This window comes from Lynx canadensis, chromosome C1, assembly GCF_007474595.2.
Source record: "Lynx canadensis isolate LIC74 chromosome C1, mLynCan4.pri.v2, whole genome shotgun sequence".
NCBI lineage: Eukaryota > Metazoa > Chordata > Mammalia > Carnivora > Felidae > Lynx > Lynx canadensis.
In genome coordinates, this window is record NC_044310.1 from 83882083 (window position 1) to 83899914 (window position 17832).

The following is a 17832-nucleotide window of genomic DNA, read 5'->3' on the forward strand; positions in this document are numbered from 1 at the left end:
AAAAGATGTACTATCTCCTGAAAGTAGTAATTGCTTTGGGCTGCCCTGCAGGGTTAACAGATAGAATTGTGTGTGGATTTGCAGAGGATGCCAGAGGGCTCTAGTAGAAATGAGGTTCCAGGGGAAATGGGGCTCTCCCCAGATGCAAAGTATGGTCTGCTCTCTATCAGACCTTCAGTCCCAGTTAATAACTTTCCTTGTTGTGTAGACACGGTGGATAGAGCTTTAAAGTGATTTATATATTGTTTTCTTTTTTAATTTCCTGCCTTTTTTATACTTAAAATTTGGTGAAGGAGATTTTTGACTATCTATAAAACTGAGTGTTAATTTCTCTCTTTTTTTGGCATTGAAAAGAAAATACTAATAACAGCTAATATTTAATGCATGTCTGCTTATGATGTTAACTTTAGTTTTTTTGTAAATGTTCTTCCTGAGGTTGTAGAAGTTCTCTTCAATTCCTAATTTTCTGAATTTTTTTTAAAATCAGAAATGGACATCATAATTTGGCAAATGCCTTTTCTGTGTCTGTTGAGATGCTCTTACATTAGTAGTCAATTACATTGATTGATATTTGAATGTTAATCCAATCTTACATTCTGGGATAAATCCCTTTTGGTCATGATATATAATTCTTTCTATAGATTGCTGGATTCGCCAAAATTTTGTTTAGAATTTTTATATCTATGTTTATGAGAGATATTGGTTAGTAGTTTTCTTCTCTTACAGTGTTTTTTGTTTTTGTAAATCGAAAAGCATTACTGTGTTTTCAATTTTCCAGTAGAGTTTGTATAGAATTAAAATGATTTCTTTCTTAATTATTTGATTGAATTTGCCAGTGATAGCATTTAGGCCTAGTTTTCTTTGTGGGAAGATATTTAACAACAGATTCAAATTCATTAGAGTATCTATTTCTTGTAGGGTAAGTTTGTGTAGTTTGTGTCTTTCAGGGAATTGGTCCATTTCTTTCAAGCTCTCGGTGTATAGGTGTAAAGTTTTCCATAATATTCCTTTATTTCCTTCAGTAGAATCTGGAGTGATGTCACTTTTCTCATTCCTAAGAGATAATAATTTATGTCATCTCTCTTCTTTTAGGTCGGTCGGGTTAATGATTATCAGTTTTATTAATCATCTTAAAGAGCTAACATTTGGTCTCATAGATTTTTTAAATATTTTTTCTCTTTTTCACTGATTCACACTCTGTTCTTTTTAGTTTCTTTCTTTCTTTCTTTCTTTCTTTCTTTCTTTCCTTCCTTCCTTCCTTCCTTCCTTCCTTCCTTCCTTCCTTCTTTTTTTCTTTCTCTTTTTCTTTCTAGTTCTCCCTAGTTTGGGTTTAATTTGTTTTATCTATCCATCTATTAGTTTTTAGGGTAGGAACTGAAATAATTTAAGACCTTGTTTTTTTTTTTTTCTTTTTTTGGTTCATTTATTTATAATCTCTACATACAACGTAGGGCTTAAACTCATGACCAGAGATCAAAAGTCACATGCTGTACTGACTGAGCCAACCAGGAGCTCCTCTTCTTTCCTTTCTAAGTTTTTATTTTAATTCCAGTTAGTTAATTTATGGTATTATATTAATTTCAGGTGTACAAAATAGTGATTCAAACATGTCCATGCATCACCCAGTGCTCATCATGAACCTTTCTTCTTTTCTGATAGACTTTTAGTGTTACAAATTTCTATGTACTGCCTTAGTGACCCAGAACTTTTCACATGTTATGTTTTTATTTTCACTCAGTTCAGAATACCTAAATTTACTTCTGAGTTTTTCTTTGACACAGAGGGTAATAATACATATATAAGTTTCCTGCTTAGATTTCAAATATTTGGGGATTTTTCAGATATCTCTCTATTACTGATTTCTAATTTAATTCCATTATGTTCAGGGAATAAACTTCATGTGACTTAACTCTTTTTAAGTTTATTGAGACTTCTTTTCTAGCCTGGAATATGGCCTATTTTGGTAAATGTTGTATGTGCATATGAATGAATGTGCATTTTCCTTTCTATAGATATTAGGTCCACTTGATTGATCATGTTGTTTTAGTTTTCTGTATCACTGCTGATTTTCTGTCCATAAATTCTCTCAGTTCTTGTGAGAGAGGTATACCAAAATCAATGGTAATTGTGGATTTGTCTTCTTGTGTTTCTATCAGTTTTTATTTCATGTATTTTAAAGCTCTCTCATTATATATATTTTAAGTTATGCCAAGATAAACTGATACCTTTACCAGTATGAAATAACCTTTATCTCTCATAATAATATTTGTTCTAAAATCTATTTTATCTAATATAGCCTCCTCTAGGGCAATATTTTTTATGTATTTATTTATTTTTATTTTATTTATTTGTTTAATATATGAAATTTATTGTCAAATTGGTTTCCATACAACACCCAGTGCTCATCCCAAAAGATGCCCTCTTTAATACCCATCACCTACCCTCCCTTACCTCCCACCCCTCATTAACCCTCAGTTTGTTCTCAGTTTTTAAGAGTCTCTTATGCTTTGGCTCTCTCCCACTCTAACCTCTTTTTTTGTTGTTGTTTTTCCCTTCCCCTCCCCCATGGGTTTCTGTTAAGTTTCTCAGGATCCACATAAGAGTGAAAACATATGGTATCTGTCTGTCTTTCTCTGTATGGCTTATTTCACTTAGCATCACACTCTCCAGTTCCATCCACGTTGCTACAAAGGGCCATATTTCATTCTTTCTCACTGCCACGTAGTACTCCATTGTGTATATAAACCACAGTTTCTTTATCCATTCATCAGTTGATGGACATTTAGGCTCTTTCCGTAATTTGGCTATTGTTGAGAGTGCTGCTATAAACATTGGGGTACAAGTGCCCCTATGCATCAGCACTCCTGTATCCCTTGGGTAAATTCCTAGCAGTGCTATTGCTGGGTCATAGGGTAGGTCTATTTTTAATTTTTTGAGGAACCTCCACACTGTTTTCCAGAGTGGCTGGACCAGTTTGCATTCCCACCAACAGTGCAAGAGGGTTCCCATTTCTCCACATCCTCTCCAACATCTATAGTCTCCTGATTTGTTCCTTTTGGCCACTCTGACTGGTGTGAGGTGATATCTGAGTGTGGTTTTGATTTGTGTTTCCCTGATGAGGAGCGACGTTGAGCATCTTTTCATGTACCTGTTGGCCATTATTTTTTTAATTTTTATTTACTAAGGGCAATTTGTGTCTTATTGGAGTGTTTAGATTATTGACATTGAAATTGATTATTGATACAGTTAGGTTTGAGTTTATTATTTTGCAGTTTGTTTTTTATTTGTTCCATCTGTTCTTTGCTCCCATTTTCTTCTTTATGCCTTCTTTTGGATAATAGACAATTTTGTATGATTTCACTTTAGATCTCTTGTTGTTATATTAGATATATCTTTTATTTTCTAGAGGTTATTTTCAGGTTTATGGTATGGACCTTAATCTTTTTATTTTAATGTTTGTTTATTTTTGAGAGAGAAAGGAACACAGTGTGAGTAGGGGAGGGGCAGAGAGAGAGGAAGATATAGAATCTGAAACAGGCTCCAGGTTCCACGCTGTCAGCACAGAGCCTGACACAGGGCTCGAACCCAACCATGAGATCATGACCTGGGCTGAATTCAGACAGCTCAACTGACTGAGCCACCAAGGTGCCCCACCTTAATCTTGTCAGTCTGCCTTTAAATAATATTATACCACTTAACCTATCATTTAAGAACCAACAATCATATTCTTCATTCTCTTTCTTCTGGCCCTTATGCTCTTTTCTCATATATTTTATTTGGACATGTATTCTAAGCCTCACCAGATCTTGTTACTATTATTATTAATTAGTCAGTTATATCTTAAATAAATTTAAATAATGAGAGAAATATATATGTTTCCATATCATTGATATGCTCTGTGGTTTTCATTCCTTTGAATGGATTCATATTTCTGTCTGGTTTTCTTTTTGCCTGATGGAATTTTTCTTTTTTTAAAACATTTCTTGTAGTGTGGTCTGTTAGTGATAAATTCTATAGCTTTTGTTTGTCAGAAAATATCTTTATTCCACCCTTGTTTTTGAAGGATAATTTTGCTGGGCATAGAAAGAATTCTATCCTGACAGTGCTGTTTCTTTCACTCTAAAAATGTTACTCTGTCGTCTTCTCACTTAAAGTATTTTGGATGAGAAATACTGTCATCCCTATTTTTCCTTCTTTTGTATGCAGCATTATGATTTTTCTGTCTTATTTAAAGATTGTCTTTATCACTGATTTTGAACAATTTGGTTATAAAGTAGTTTGATGCTCTCTTCCTCATGTTTCTGATGTTTAGAGTTTGTTGAGTTTCTTGGATTTGTGGGTTTCTGATTTTTTTAATTAAGTTTGGAAAAATTCTGGGCTTTATGTTTTCAAAAAGTTTTTTGGCCCTCCACCTTTCAGCTAATGACATGTATAGTATACTACTGCAAGCTGTGTCCCATAGCTCACTGATGCTCTTTTCCTTTTTTTTTTTCATTGTTCTTTTTTTTCTTTCTGTGTTTCCTTTTAGATACTTTCCATTGCTGTACCTTCATGTTGACTTTTTCTTCCTCATTTTCTTATATGTCATTAATTCCATTCCTTGTATTTTTCATCGCCCACATGGTAATTTTTATCTCTGGAAGTCCAATTTGTATCTGTTTTTCATATATTCCTTGCCTCTACTTAACTCTTTGAACATCTAGGACACTTTTATAGTTTAATGTCCTTGTCTGCTAACATCTTTGTCAATTCTGGGTCAGTTTCTCCTTTTTTTCTCTCTCTCTCTCTCCAGATTTTTATTTAAATTCCAGTAAGTTAACATGCAGTGTAATATTGGTTTCTGGCGTATAATTTAGTAATTCATCACTTATATACAACACTTCGTGCTCATCACAACAGTGCCCTCCTTAGTCCCCATCACCTATTTCACCCATTGCCCCCCACCCACCTCCCCTCTGGTAACCATCATTTTGTTCTGTATAATTAAGGGTCTGTTCTATGATTTGCCTTTTTCCCCACTGTGTTCATTTGTTTTGTTTCTTAAATTCCACATAGGAGTGAAATCATATGTTATTTGTCTTTCTCTGACTGACTTATGTAGCATAATACTCTCTAGCTCCATCTATGTCACTGCAAATGACAAGATTTTGTTCTTTTTTATGGCTGAGTAATATTCCATTGTGTGTTAGTTTCAATTGGTTGGTTTTTTTCTCCACATTATGGGTTGTGTTTTTATGCTTCTTTGCATCCTGGTAATCTTAATTGGATACCAGATACTGTGAATTTTGTTGTCTGCTGAATATTTTTTTATTCCTGTAGCACTTAGTGAAGTTGCTTGGACACACACTTCAAGATTTGTTAGATGGTTCTTGACCAGATTGTAATAGATGGAAAATTATTTCCCTTCTTTGTATTTTATCCAATATTTTATGAATTATTGGATTTTCCAATCTCTTTGGTGGGGTTCTCTACTATTCCAGGCCCTGTGAGAACATGGACGCTGCTCCCTCTAATCCTCACTGGTTACTTCTTTTCCTGACCTTAGGTAGTTTTCTCACATGCTTTTACTGATCATTACCCCACTGAATACCAGAGGGAGACCCTCCACAGATCTCCAGAGTGCTCTCTCTTTACTGGTACTCTGCTCTACAAACTTCCCCTGCATTATTTTTCTATAGACTCTTAGCTCCATCTCTTCAACTCAGAGAGCCTGCCTGGCTACATCTAAGTTCACCCTGCTTCTGCCATGGCCTGGGAATTCTCTTATGGCAGTGAGTGGTGTATTGGTGTGCTAGGGCTACCATAACAAAATACCACAGACTTTAGTGGATAAACAACAAAAAATGATTTTCTTACAGTTCTGGAGGTTAGTTGTCCAAGATCAAGGTGTTGACAAGCTTGGCTTCTTGGTTTCTTCTGAGGCCTTTCTTCTTGACTTTGCAGATGGCAGCCTTCTTCCTGGTCTTCATGTCATCTTTTCTCTCTGTTGTCATTCCTATAGTCCCCTTGAATGACCAATCTCCTCTTATAAGGATACTAGTCAGATTGGATTAGGGTCCATCTTACCCTCATTTAAACTGAGTCACCTCTTTAAAGGCCTTCTTTCCAAATACTTTACATTCTGTGGTACTTCAACACATGAACTTTGAAGTACCTCACAGTGTGCTTCAACAAATGAATGTGGGGGGATAAAGTTCTGCTTATAACATGAGGATAATCATAGAGCTCATATTGTTTTTATCTTGTCTCTCAGGGATCACTGTCCTTTGTTGCCTGATGTTCAGGGTCTTGAAAACTGTTGTTTCATTTTATTTTTTTCTGATCTATCTATCTATCAATCATCTTTTAACAGAAGAGTGAATCTAGTCCTTATCATACTATCTTGGCCAGCAGCAGAAGTTCTGAGCCCAAGTTCTTAACCACTTTATTATTAACCACCACACATTATTCCTCACATTGCCCTTCCACAGACATGCACAGAAATTTATAGGCTCACTCCTACTAGGAAACATTAGTTAACTCATCCTAGTCTGATCTAGATCCCACTACTATTTATTTTCATCATATGCTGTAACTTCATAGACCCTGTAGTTGATTATATTTGCTGACTTGTGTTTTTTTACTAAATCATAAGTTCCATGAGGTCCAGGATTATGCCCCAGAACCTTCACAGTGCCTGACATAGTAAGAACTCAGAAATACTTGTTGAGTGAATGGATATTTTTTGTCAATCCCCCAATTATAAAGGCCTTAAAGTCTAAAAGTTGAAACATGTATCAAATGTGAGATATTTATCTTTAATGCCCTTTCATGAGGATAAACATTTAGATATAAAGACATCTGGCTTCTTTTCCTGTACCATGTTAGAGGAGGCCACTCTTGGTGGTCCCTGTCCTAACCTGGACTTCTGTTTTTTCCCTGTCTTCTCCTTCCTTATCCCTCATTCTGTTATTTTTCATCCCTATGAGACAGGTATCATAATTTTACATCTGAGGAAGTAGAAAATCAGAAAGTTAGTAACTTACTGAAGAATAAAGGCAGATTCCAGAACTGATTCATCACAGGGATTAAAATTATGCTTCTTGGCTTATACTTGGAAATTTATACTTGGTTTATACTTGGCTTATACTGGAACTTGGCTTCCATTGCTCTCTAAAGTTTTTAAATCAAAAATGGCCCTTAAAATCCTGATGGACTTGATTATTCTTATGAGATTTGTATTATTCCAAGCCCAACTTTCAAAATAAGTATATCACAAAATACTGAGTATATTACCCAGTAATTTACTCAGTAGTTTTTTTTTCATTTGACAATTAAGTCTTCAACAGTATCTCCTATTGTTCTCATGCAAATACCCAATTTTCTAGCCATAGTATTCATTTCCTAGGCTCTCGAGACTGCCTCAGAATCAAATCACTGCATATAACCTTTATAAAAACCTAACTTGGCAAAATGCTTCCCACTTTCTAAATCTTCAGTTTGAAAAAATATTATATGCACACACATATATGTATATACATACATAAATCCATACATACAGGCTTTTTGGAATGCAGCACGTTTATAGTTTGGAAGCTTTAAAATTTTGAGTTTGTATGGTGTTTGGGAAACCACCGGTCTGTCATTTAGTCCTTGTTGTCAAAAGTGCACACAGTAAAGCTGCAAAGGGATTAGAGGATAAAGAAGTGATGTGAAAGTAGTTTAGGCAAGTAAATCAGTGTTAATCAGTCCAACTTTGGAGTGTATTGTATCAAAAATGCATACATATGTATTTGTAAATAGCAGTGTATCCTATATAGATTTGGAAAAAAAAACATGATCTCTTTCCTAATTAATTTCATCTCAGGCTGAATATATGTTAAAGTAAGTGTGCTTTAGAAGAATCTTAAATATGTGCAAACTATTAACATTATGTGTAGATAAACATCATGCAGATAACTGAGACAAGGCTAGTAGGCAGGTCAGTCCTAGACAACATCACAAAGGTGGCCACATTCCTGTTTGTGTGTCCCCACCACCTTTCGTCACTTCTAATCCTTTTTCATTTCCTGTGGCACATTAGTGAGCAAGTTTCACCACCTAGTCCCAACAGACCATCATAATATAATAATTGCTCATTTTTTTTTGAGCACTTACTTTGGGCTGGGAATTCTGTACAGAGATTTATACAGATTATGGAAATTTAATTTTCACTGTTGCCCTAGTGGTAAGTACTATCATTAACCTAATTTATGGCTGGAGAAGCCATAGTAAAGATTCATCAACTTGCCCAAACTCACATTTGCTGTAGTGGGATTGAAATCTAATGGAGGCACATTTGCATCCCACTGCTCTGTCTAGATGCTTAACGCCTACCTCCTCAGATCCAAATATCCATCTTTTCCTCCATAATTTAGAGCAGTTTTCTTTCCTGACAGTGGGATAATACTGGATTATTTCAGCAAACTAATCCATGCTCATCTTTAAACCTTTTATGTTTTCCTTTTATTTGACAATAGTTTCCCACATTAGGAATTAACGTATGTAGAAAACGACAAGGATTCTGTCTGGCATGCTGGTGGGAGAAAGGAGCAGGGCAAATTGCTCTAGGAACAGATACAGAAGGATTTATTAATCCATTCACCGCTGAAAGTTAACAACTGCTGATTTCCTCGTGGTGTATTTCCATTATTCAGTGCCTTGCTACATGGGAATCCTTCCTTGCATCACAGACTGACCTCCACTTGGAAGAAACCTCTGAAGATAAACCTGAATCCCACTGAGGACTTCTGTGCTATCTTTGGGAGACAGCATCTATTAACCAAAGTTACTCTTTCTGGATGGACTGTGTCCTTTATAAAGTGGATGAAAAACATTTAGCACTATCTGGAAAACCAACAGCTTGAAACTCAGGTATTCCAGATCATTGACATGAATTGGATATACTCGTGTGTGTGTGTGTGTGTGTATATATACGTATATATATATACATATATATACATATATATGTGTATACATATATATACACATATGTATATATATGTACATATATATGTATATATATGTACATATATATACGTATATAGATACATATATATGTGTGTGTATATACATACATATATATGTATCTATATACGTATATATATGTACATATATATATATATACACACACACACAAATACATATACATGAATATACATATATAAATATTTAGCTTAGTTTTTATTTTAAATTTATGTGCCAATAATTACATATAGAAAATTTTTTGTCCAAATATTTGTTTGTGGAACATGTCCTTTTAAATATATCATGAAGACTCAGTTTTAATAAAAAGTTTAATATAAAATGACCGGCTATGGTGTGTTCTTTTTGTACTAGTCGCTCAAGCCTCTGAAGCAGATTCTGACAAGAATTCAATGTATGTGGGGCGCCTGGCTGGCTCAGTTTGACTCTTGTTTTCTGCTCAGGTCATGAACTCAAAGTTCCTGAGTTTGAGCCCCACACTGGGCTCCGTGCTGGCAGTGTAGAATCTGATGGAATTCTCTCTCTCTCTCCCTCTCTCTGCCCTTCTTCTGCTCATGCATTTTCTCTCTCTCTGTCACTCTCTCTTTTTCTCTCTCAAATAAATAAATTTAAAAAAAAAAAGAATTAAGCCTGTGTTACCAAGCATACTATGCATTCATCATGATTTTCTCTAAAATCCTATTCTCTCTGACATTAGAAACTTGAAGTAAATATACAAAAATTATTTAGTGTTATAAAACTTCAATGATAATTGTTCACATTTTGGTTTGGTTAAGAGTAAAGTAATTGTTTTCCACAATTAAAAAAAGTTACCAAGTTATGCTAACTAACTTGGATGTAAATTAAAAAATAAATAAATAAAACACAAGCACCTCCAAAAAAAAAAAAAAAGTTACCAAGGTAGATTGAAATTACTATTTGAGTTATTAGTTAGTAATCCTATACAATCTAGTAAGATTGACCATACAAAGTGATTTTGTATTTATTTTATGGATATATTTAGAAACTGAACATGTTATTTAATATTTGCTAATTTTTTGAAATAGATATTTTTCAAGACCGAACCTTGAGGAATTAGTATCATTTGGGTATTAGCACTTAAATCTGTGTCACAAAAAGAACCTAGACATTTAAATTATTTTAATCAAAACAAGAGATACACAAATGCAGATATAAAGCTAAACGTTTTTTGTAAATACTGGCATGCATAATTATTAAACCATTTGTAATAAAGAATCTGGCTCCCATTTTTTTGACGTTTGAGCACTGGTAGCTTTTAAGCAAACTTTCCCTTTTCCCTGTCTTCCCACATCTGCCAGCCTGCTAAGAAAGCACCAGTGTTTCCCTGCTTTGGCACTGCCATATACCTCCTCCCTGCAAGAACCCACACCCTCAACTACCCCAAGAACCCCAAGCCATTCTCCTTCTCTAGCTGTCTCAAACCATTTTCAGAGCAGCCCGAGAGGCCTGCCTTGCTCTCCCCAGAAAGCCTCATTCTGTAAGTAGTGAACCTTTTCATACCATCTTGGTGTGTTTGTGGCATTTCTAGCCTTGAGGTCTGACTTCGGGTGAGAACCCTTCCTGTTTATCAGCATGGCCCCAACCATATTGTTTTGCAAGCTATTTTACTACTCCAAACCGGGTTTTCGCCATCTAGAGATAATGGAAATAATAATCTGTAACTCACAGGTTGTTAAAATGATACAGTAAGCTTAGAACACCTACCAGAGGTAAGTAGGGTGGGGGAATTAGGTGGAGGTGGCTGAAAGGTACAAACTTCTAGTTATAAAATAAGTCCTGGGGATACAATGTACAACATGATAACTATATGTTAACAATACTGTATTGTGTTTTGGTAAATTACTAAGAGAATAGATCTTGAAAGTTCTCATCACAAAGGAAAAAAAGTTGTAATTGTGTTTGTGTGATAGATGTTAACTAATCTTATTGTGGTAATCATTTTGCAGTAAATACATATACCAAATCATTATGTTATACACCTTAAACTCATAAATATTAGATGTCAATTGTATCTCAGTAAAACTGGGGAGAGAAAGAACACCTGCCAGAGAATTGGTAGCCAATAAGGTCATTAATTATTTAAGTGGGAATCACATAAAAAATGCTTTATTTTTAGTGCCTTTCTTTTTCCTCTTTAGTTTTGCATGTCTTTCCTCCCTCTTTTCTTTTCTATCCACGCAACGGCTGTCCCCCAGACACACCATGCATACCCACAGGTAAGTCCTGTTAACTAGTATATATCCTTCCTTCCATTTTTCTATGCTCATAGTATTCGGTAAAGACTTACACACACAAACACTCCCACACATAGTTTTAAAATTTGTTTTTATAAAAATGAGGTCCTATTATACATGCTACTTTGCGTCTCATTTGGTCATTCTACAGTATCTTATGGAAATGTTGAAAGTCAAGAATAACTCTAAAACATTGCACAAATGGCCTTACAACATATCATGTTATGAATATGTAGTAATTTATGCACACATTTTCTTGTTTATAGTTATTTAAACTGTATTACAGTTATATTGCTTCTAGTTTTTCATCACCTCGAAAAGAAACCCCATACCTTTTGGCTATCATCACTTTCTAACCTTCACCACCTCCCATATCCCCAGGCCTCAGGAACCACTAGTATGCCTGTTCCCATTATGAATCAATGGAATCCTATAATATGTAATCTTTTTTGACTGGCTTCTTTCATTTAACATGTGTTCTACAAGTATTGTAGCATTTCTCAGTACTTTATTCTTTTTTAAAAAGTGGCAAGAAATATTCCATTTTATGGATATACCATACATTTTGCTTATCCATTATATTTGTTTATTCTTTCGTTGAAAGACATTTAGATTATTTTCAATTTTGTCTATTATGAATTGTGATGCTATAAAAATGGTTTATTCATTTTGTGAGAACATATATTTTCATTTCTCTTGGGCCTATACATAGGAGTGGAATTGCTGGGTCATATCACAGCTATATTTAACCATATCAGGAGTTGCCAGATTGTTTTCCAAAGTGGCTACACTGTTTTACATTTCAACCAGCAGTGTATGAGGATTCTGATTTCTGCACATCCTCATGAATGTTTGTTATTTTCTGTTTTTGTTTGTTTGTTTTTGTTGTATTATACCCACCCTACTGGGTGAAGTGGTATCTCATACTTTTGATTTTTTCCTATTGCATCTTTTCATGTGCTTCTTGGCCATTTGTATATATTCTTTGGACAAATGTCTTTTCAGATCTGTTGCCAATTTTTAAAGTGAGGTTGTCTTTTTATGGTTGAGTTGTAGGAATTATTTATATATTCTAGATAAAAATTCCTTCTGAAAAAAAAAGGTTAGAGAGGGAGGGAGCCAAAACATAAGAGACTCTTAAAAAACTGAAAACAAACTAAGGGTTGATGGGGGGTGGGAGGCAGGGGAGGGCGGAGGTGATGGGTATTGAGGAGGGCACCTGTTGGGATGAGCATTTGCTGTTTGACAATATGACAATTTGTTTGCAATTTGACAATAAATTTCATATTTAAAAAAATTCCTTCTCAGATTATGATTTGTGAATACTTTTCACTTCTTGATAATGCACTTTGATGCATAGAAGTTTTTAATTCTGATGAAGTTCATTGTTTATGTTTTTTTTCCTTTGTTGCTTATGCTTTTGATGTCATTTTTAGCAATCCATTCTCAAATCTGAGGTTATTTAGATTCACCCCTATGTTTTCTTCTAAGAGTTTTAACTTTTAGATTTAGGTCTTTGATCCATGTTGAGTTAATTTTTGCATATGATGTGATGGAAAGACCCAGTTTCATTCTTTTACATGAGGCTCTCCAGTTGTCCAACACTATTTGCTGAAGGGACCATCATAATTTTCACCACTGGGGAATGAGTCCCTGGAACTCCTTATGTTGTTGTCCTAGAAGTGGATCTCCTGGTGCAGCTTTTGAACTGATTGTTGTGATGTGTGCTGTGGTGGTGGTTGTTATTAATATGGAAATCTGACTCCTGCATACCTCATCATAAAAAACTCCTTAACAACAACAAAATGACTCATTTGATTCTTAGTTGGAAGAAAGATCCACCCTGAAGTTTACATGTACGTTTCATTCAACACATGCCTTCTTTCAATAACTGCTTCCCAAAACAGATTCCCTGTTTTCAGTTAATTTTCTCTGAGCCATATAGCCTTTCAAAAAAGACAAAGAAGGATTTTAAGTCGATGTGCCAGTAGCTGTTATATAGACCTGGTAAAAGACTTAGTATGTTTTGAATAGTTTAAGTCTATCTTGTAATATTGCTTGTAGCCAGGTATTACTACTTTTTATTCTGAGGATTCCACCCCTCCCCCCTTGCATTCCAGTTTCCTAGAGGGAAATTAAAAGTCTTTCTTACCTGAACTGGCTATTCAAAGCAGAAGCATCAATGCTGAATTTCTCTGTAGTTTTGACTTGAAATCCTAGGGAGAAAGAAATTTATTTCCTGTGTTCATGAGAAATGAGGCTGTACTTGGATGAAATTCATCATCATGGAGGATGACTCATGTGAGCTTTGGAGTCAGTAGGCACAGGTATAAGATCCGATTTGGGGATATTATTTGTGTGGTCCAGTGTGTGCTTTTGTTGTTGTATTACCAGCAGTTGATTGACTAGGAAACATATATGCTCCATTTTTAGAGAACTACAAACACACACACGGACACACTTTAAATTGGAAATCATCACTGGACATGTTTATAGTCCCTAGAAGATACAAATACAAGTCTGAGCTTGTTTTCTTTTTCTTTTCTTTTCTTTTCTTTTTTTTTTTTTTGAAGACTACCTTGAAGATAAGAGGCTCTTAAACAAAGATAAGTCCATGTATGCTGTTGTTGACCATCTATTTCATAATCAATTTCTTTATCTTGTCTTTGCTTTAAATAGGTTTGTAAGTTATTGTACTTTTCTCAAAACTCAACAGTTGAATCTATGCCTTGATTAAGCCCTATTATGGATTGATTTTTTTATTGTGCTTTAGCTCTGTTCCTCCACTTGGCTTTTCCTGTTACTGTTTCAGGATTTTTATCATCTCAGTTGAGAAATCAAACTACTTTAGATCACAAGGAATTGATGCACTAATATAACCAAAAAGGAAAAGCGTATATTTGGGTATAATTGGTTCTGAACAGGTGTATTTCTCTTTCTGTCTGTATTTCCTATTTCTCTTGAAAGTGTTGACCTCTTTTTTCTCCTGTTGCTACTTTATAGGAGGTTCATTCTCTGATTCTCAACTGGGAGATATTTAGCAGAGTCTAATAACACAGCATGGTATAATATAATATAATATAATATAATATAATATAATATAATATAATATAATATAATATAATATATAATATAAATAATATAATATCTGAAGGTATTTTTTCATACCACACTATGGGAGGAGGGTCCTACTGGCATCTAGTTGGTAAAAGTCAGGGATCCTGCCAAACATCCTAGGACAGCCTCTACAACAAGAAGTTATCTGACCCCCAATGTCAAGACTGCTGAGGAGAAATCCTGGGCTGGATTAATGTCTACTAGTAGCTCCTAGATCACAAGTTCCCAACTATGTACTAGGAAAGAAAGAGCTCTTCCCTTCCAGTTTTAATTTAGGTGAAAGTCCCTAGGGAAGGCTTGGTTTGGGTTACAGCCAATGCCTCCCTATCCCATCTCAGCCCTGCCCCAGGCCAGTCTGTGGTTAGGAGCCGAAATACTATTACCAACACAGCCTCGGTCAGGTTCTCACTGTTAGACAAATCACAGCAGGCGGGGGTTAAGACCAAAGGAAGATGGCAACTTTCACTCAGACCACATGTTAGATGTTCACATGCCAAAAGAAAAGGGCTACTTTATGCAGAAGAAAGAAGAATATGGGGAAGATAAAACATTTTGTCCACACTCTCATTTTAAAATGGAGATACAATTTTATTCACTTGAAATTGTTCAAGTTCTATACATTTATATAATTAACAATATTCTGTTCTTATGCCTAAAATTTTTCAGTGAGAAAGGACTGAAGTAAAAATAGCTCTTCAAAGAACATGAATTAGAGATTACAAGTGTAAATAAACCATTAGTCTAGGACATATAATTACATAGGAGGTTAATTATAATTTTATTGGCTAAGAAATAGCACAAGATTGTGAAATTGAGTCATTAGTGCACTCATCTGTATTGAAATTACAACCTTTAGATTAGGTTTGATTGAGCCCAGTGTATAAAGTATATTCATATGTTGAAATAAAGCATTGAGACTCCATCAAAGTACACTGATGTGAAGAATATATTGAGTAACAAAGCTATGATGCTTTCTTTTACAAATATGTTCAAATACACGATCATCTTACATGAATGGAGTATGGAGGGACTGTTACTAAAGATCAATTCAGTATTCTCACTGTTTCATATAGATTTTAAATTTAAGAATAACGAAATGAATCTGTTCTATGGAGATAACCAGATCTTTTAAACCAGGTTAGCACCTAAAAAAAATGGTAGTTAAGCACCTTTAATTTAAATGTAAGTGACTACGTTTATAATTGATCTTGTAATGAATCAATCTGTTCGTGGACTCCTCTACCATGTTATATTCCCCTCCCCCCCCCTTTAGCAGTTTACCACTTTATTCTGGCAACCTGTGACAGATAATGGATCATTGTCCATTTGAAAAGCAACTGATGTTTTCATTATATCTCAGATGAAACTTGCACAAACATACAAGACCTAAAAAGCACTTTCACAGCTAAAGCAGTAGAATCATGCCCATATATTTCATTCTCTACAGAAACTTTGCAAAGGACATAATTTGCTGTTTTATTTTATTTTGCTTTTTTTAACATTTAAAAAAATTTTTTTCATTTATTTTTGAGAGAGAGGGAGACAAGGCACGAGTGGTGGAGGGACAGAGAGAGAAGGAGACACAGAATCTGAAGCAGGCTCCGGGCCCCAAGCTGTCAGCACAGATCCCAATTCAGGGCTTGAAATCACAAACCACAAGATCATGACCTGAGCTGAAGTCAGATGCTTAACCAACTGAGCCACCCAGGCACCCCTATTTTCTTTTGCTTTTTAAAAATAAGATTAAGCCCTATTTTCTTTCTTTTCTGAAAACAAAAGGAACAAATTATGGATTTCTTACTACTGCATAATGACTCGAGCCACCTGGTAGGTATAGTATGACTTCAAAATTTCTTGTCCATAGCACCACCATTCATTAGGTCCCTAAGCATAAGTTTTTGACAAGTTGTTTCATTTTTGTCATCTCACAGATGTACTTAGTTTCTTCATCTAGAATCATGACATTTGATGAGATCTTAATAAAATCTCAATCAACCTTTCTCATATGAGAAAAGCAAAGTTCAGAGGAGCATAGGGACTCTCAGTTGGTTGTCCTCTGAATTTTATAAAAATTAATAAAAGGAAACCTCATTTAAGATGAAATCTGGAGGCCAGAAGGGGTAGCTTTCATGTCCTACAACCTGTCATCAATTGCAGACCCAACAAGAAGTGACTTACCTTGCAAATACATTGTGCTTTAGCTACTACTGTACTGTTCCAGCCAGAGGAAGAGAGGTTTTTCTTCTCCACCTGGCAACAGCCCAGCCAATGAGAGATTGTTACAACTCAGCCAATGAAAAGCCACTATCCTTTCAATTCCCAGTTTACTTCAGTGCCCCTTTTTTTTATAACAGCCTTTCCAACTTCTCCCTTTTCCTCTATAAAATAGTATTCCTCTCCTTTATTCTCCAGACTTCCCTATGGTTTTGCTATAGCTTGCTTGTCCTAGATTGTAATTCTCTGCTATTCCTGAATAGATCCTTTTTTGTTTGTCTGTTTTTTGCTGGTAAAATACTGGCATTTTTATTTTTAGGGTAACAATTTCACCACTCCTTCCATACTCTCACTAACAGAAAATCAGATCTTTGTCACATCATGCCTGGAAGATTCCCCTTTTACTCCCTTGCAGGTTCTCTCTCAGAAGTCTCCAGGCCACAATTTTCTGACTCATTTCATTCTGGCAGAGTTTTCTTTGGTTCATGTTAAAATCAGAAAATTAAGAACAATGTACTATAGTTTTCACATAGCCAAACTTAATTCAATTTATGAGTTGTTTAGAAATTGGGTCTTTGTTAAAGTCATAAATTTACCTTTTCTTTTATGAGGTATTGATAATTTTAATGTCCTTCATTTTATAAAATAAAAATTTAACTCTCTGTAATCATTTATTTGTCAATTGGACTGACCATAGGGTGTCCAGGTAGTTGGTCAAACATTATTTTAGGTGCTTCCATGAAAGTGTTTTTGATGAGATTAACATGTAAATCCATGGGCTGAGTTAACCAGATGGCCCTCCTTAAAGTAAGTTGGGCCTCATCCAATCAGTTGACGGCCTAGATGGAACAACAAATCTAAGAGAAGAACTCCCGCTGCCTGACTGCCTTCAGACTGGGATATTGGCTTTTTCTCATGCCTTTCTACTAAACTGAAACATTGGGTCTTCCTGGGTCTCCAGCTTGCCAATTGCAGATCTTGGGACTTGTCAGCTTCCATAATGTATGAGCCAGTTCCTTATAATAACTCTCTCTCTTTTCTCTCTCAATACACACACACACACACACACACACACACACACACACACACACACCATATTGGTTCCATTTCTCTGGAGAACACCATTATTTTTTCTTCACTTATTTTGTAAAAAATTGCACTAGTTGGGGAAATCCAAAAGCCTAGAATTTTGCTCTACTCCACCCTGCTTAATCAATCTGATTCTATTCCTGTAAGTCTGTTG

The 17832-nt window shown here is 35.1% G+C and overlaps 1 protein-coding gene across 2 annotated transcripts in view; it reads left to right on the forward strand.

Annotated features, from left to right (window-relative positions):
- SNX7 (sorting nexin 7) overlaps positions 1-8963 on the forward strand; it is a 108452-nt gene extending 99489 nt beyond the window's left edge. The window contains exon 9 of one of the 2 annotated variants that reach the window (XM_030327459.1): positions 8676-8963. In XM_030327459.1, coding sequence (XP_030183319.1) covers positions 8676-8762 — 87 coding nt within the window. In that variant the 3' untranslated portion in view covers positions 8763-8963. The other variant, XM_030327458.1, reaches the window with a different exon arrangement.
- Positions 8964-17832: the final 8869 nt, after the last annotated feature.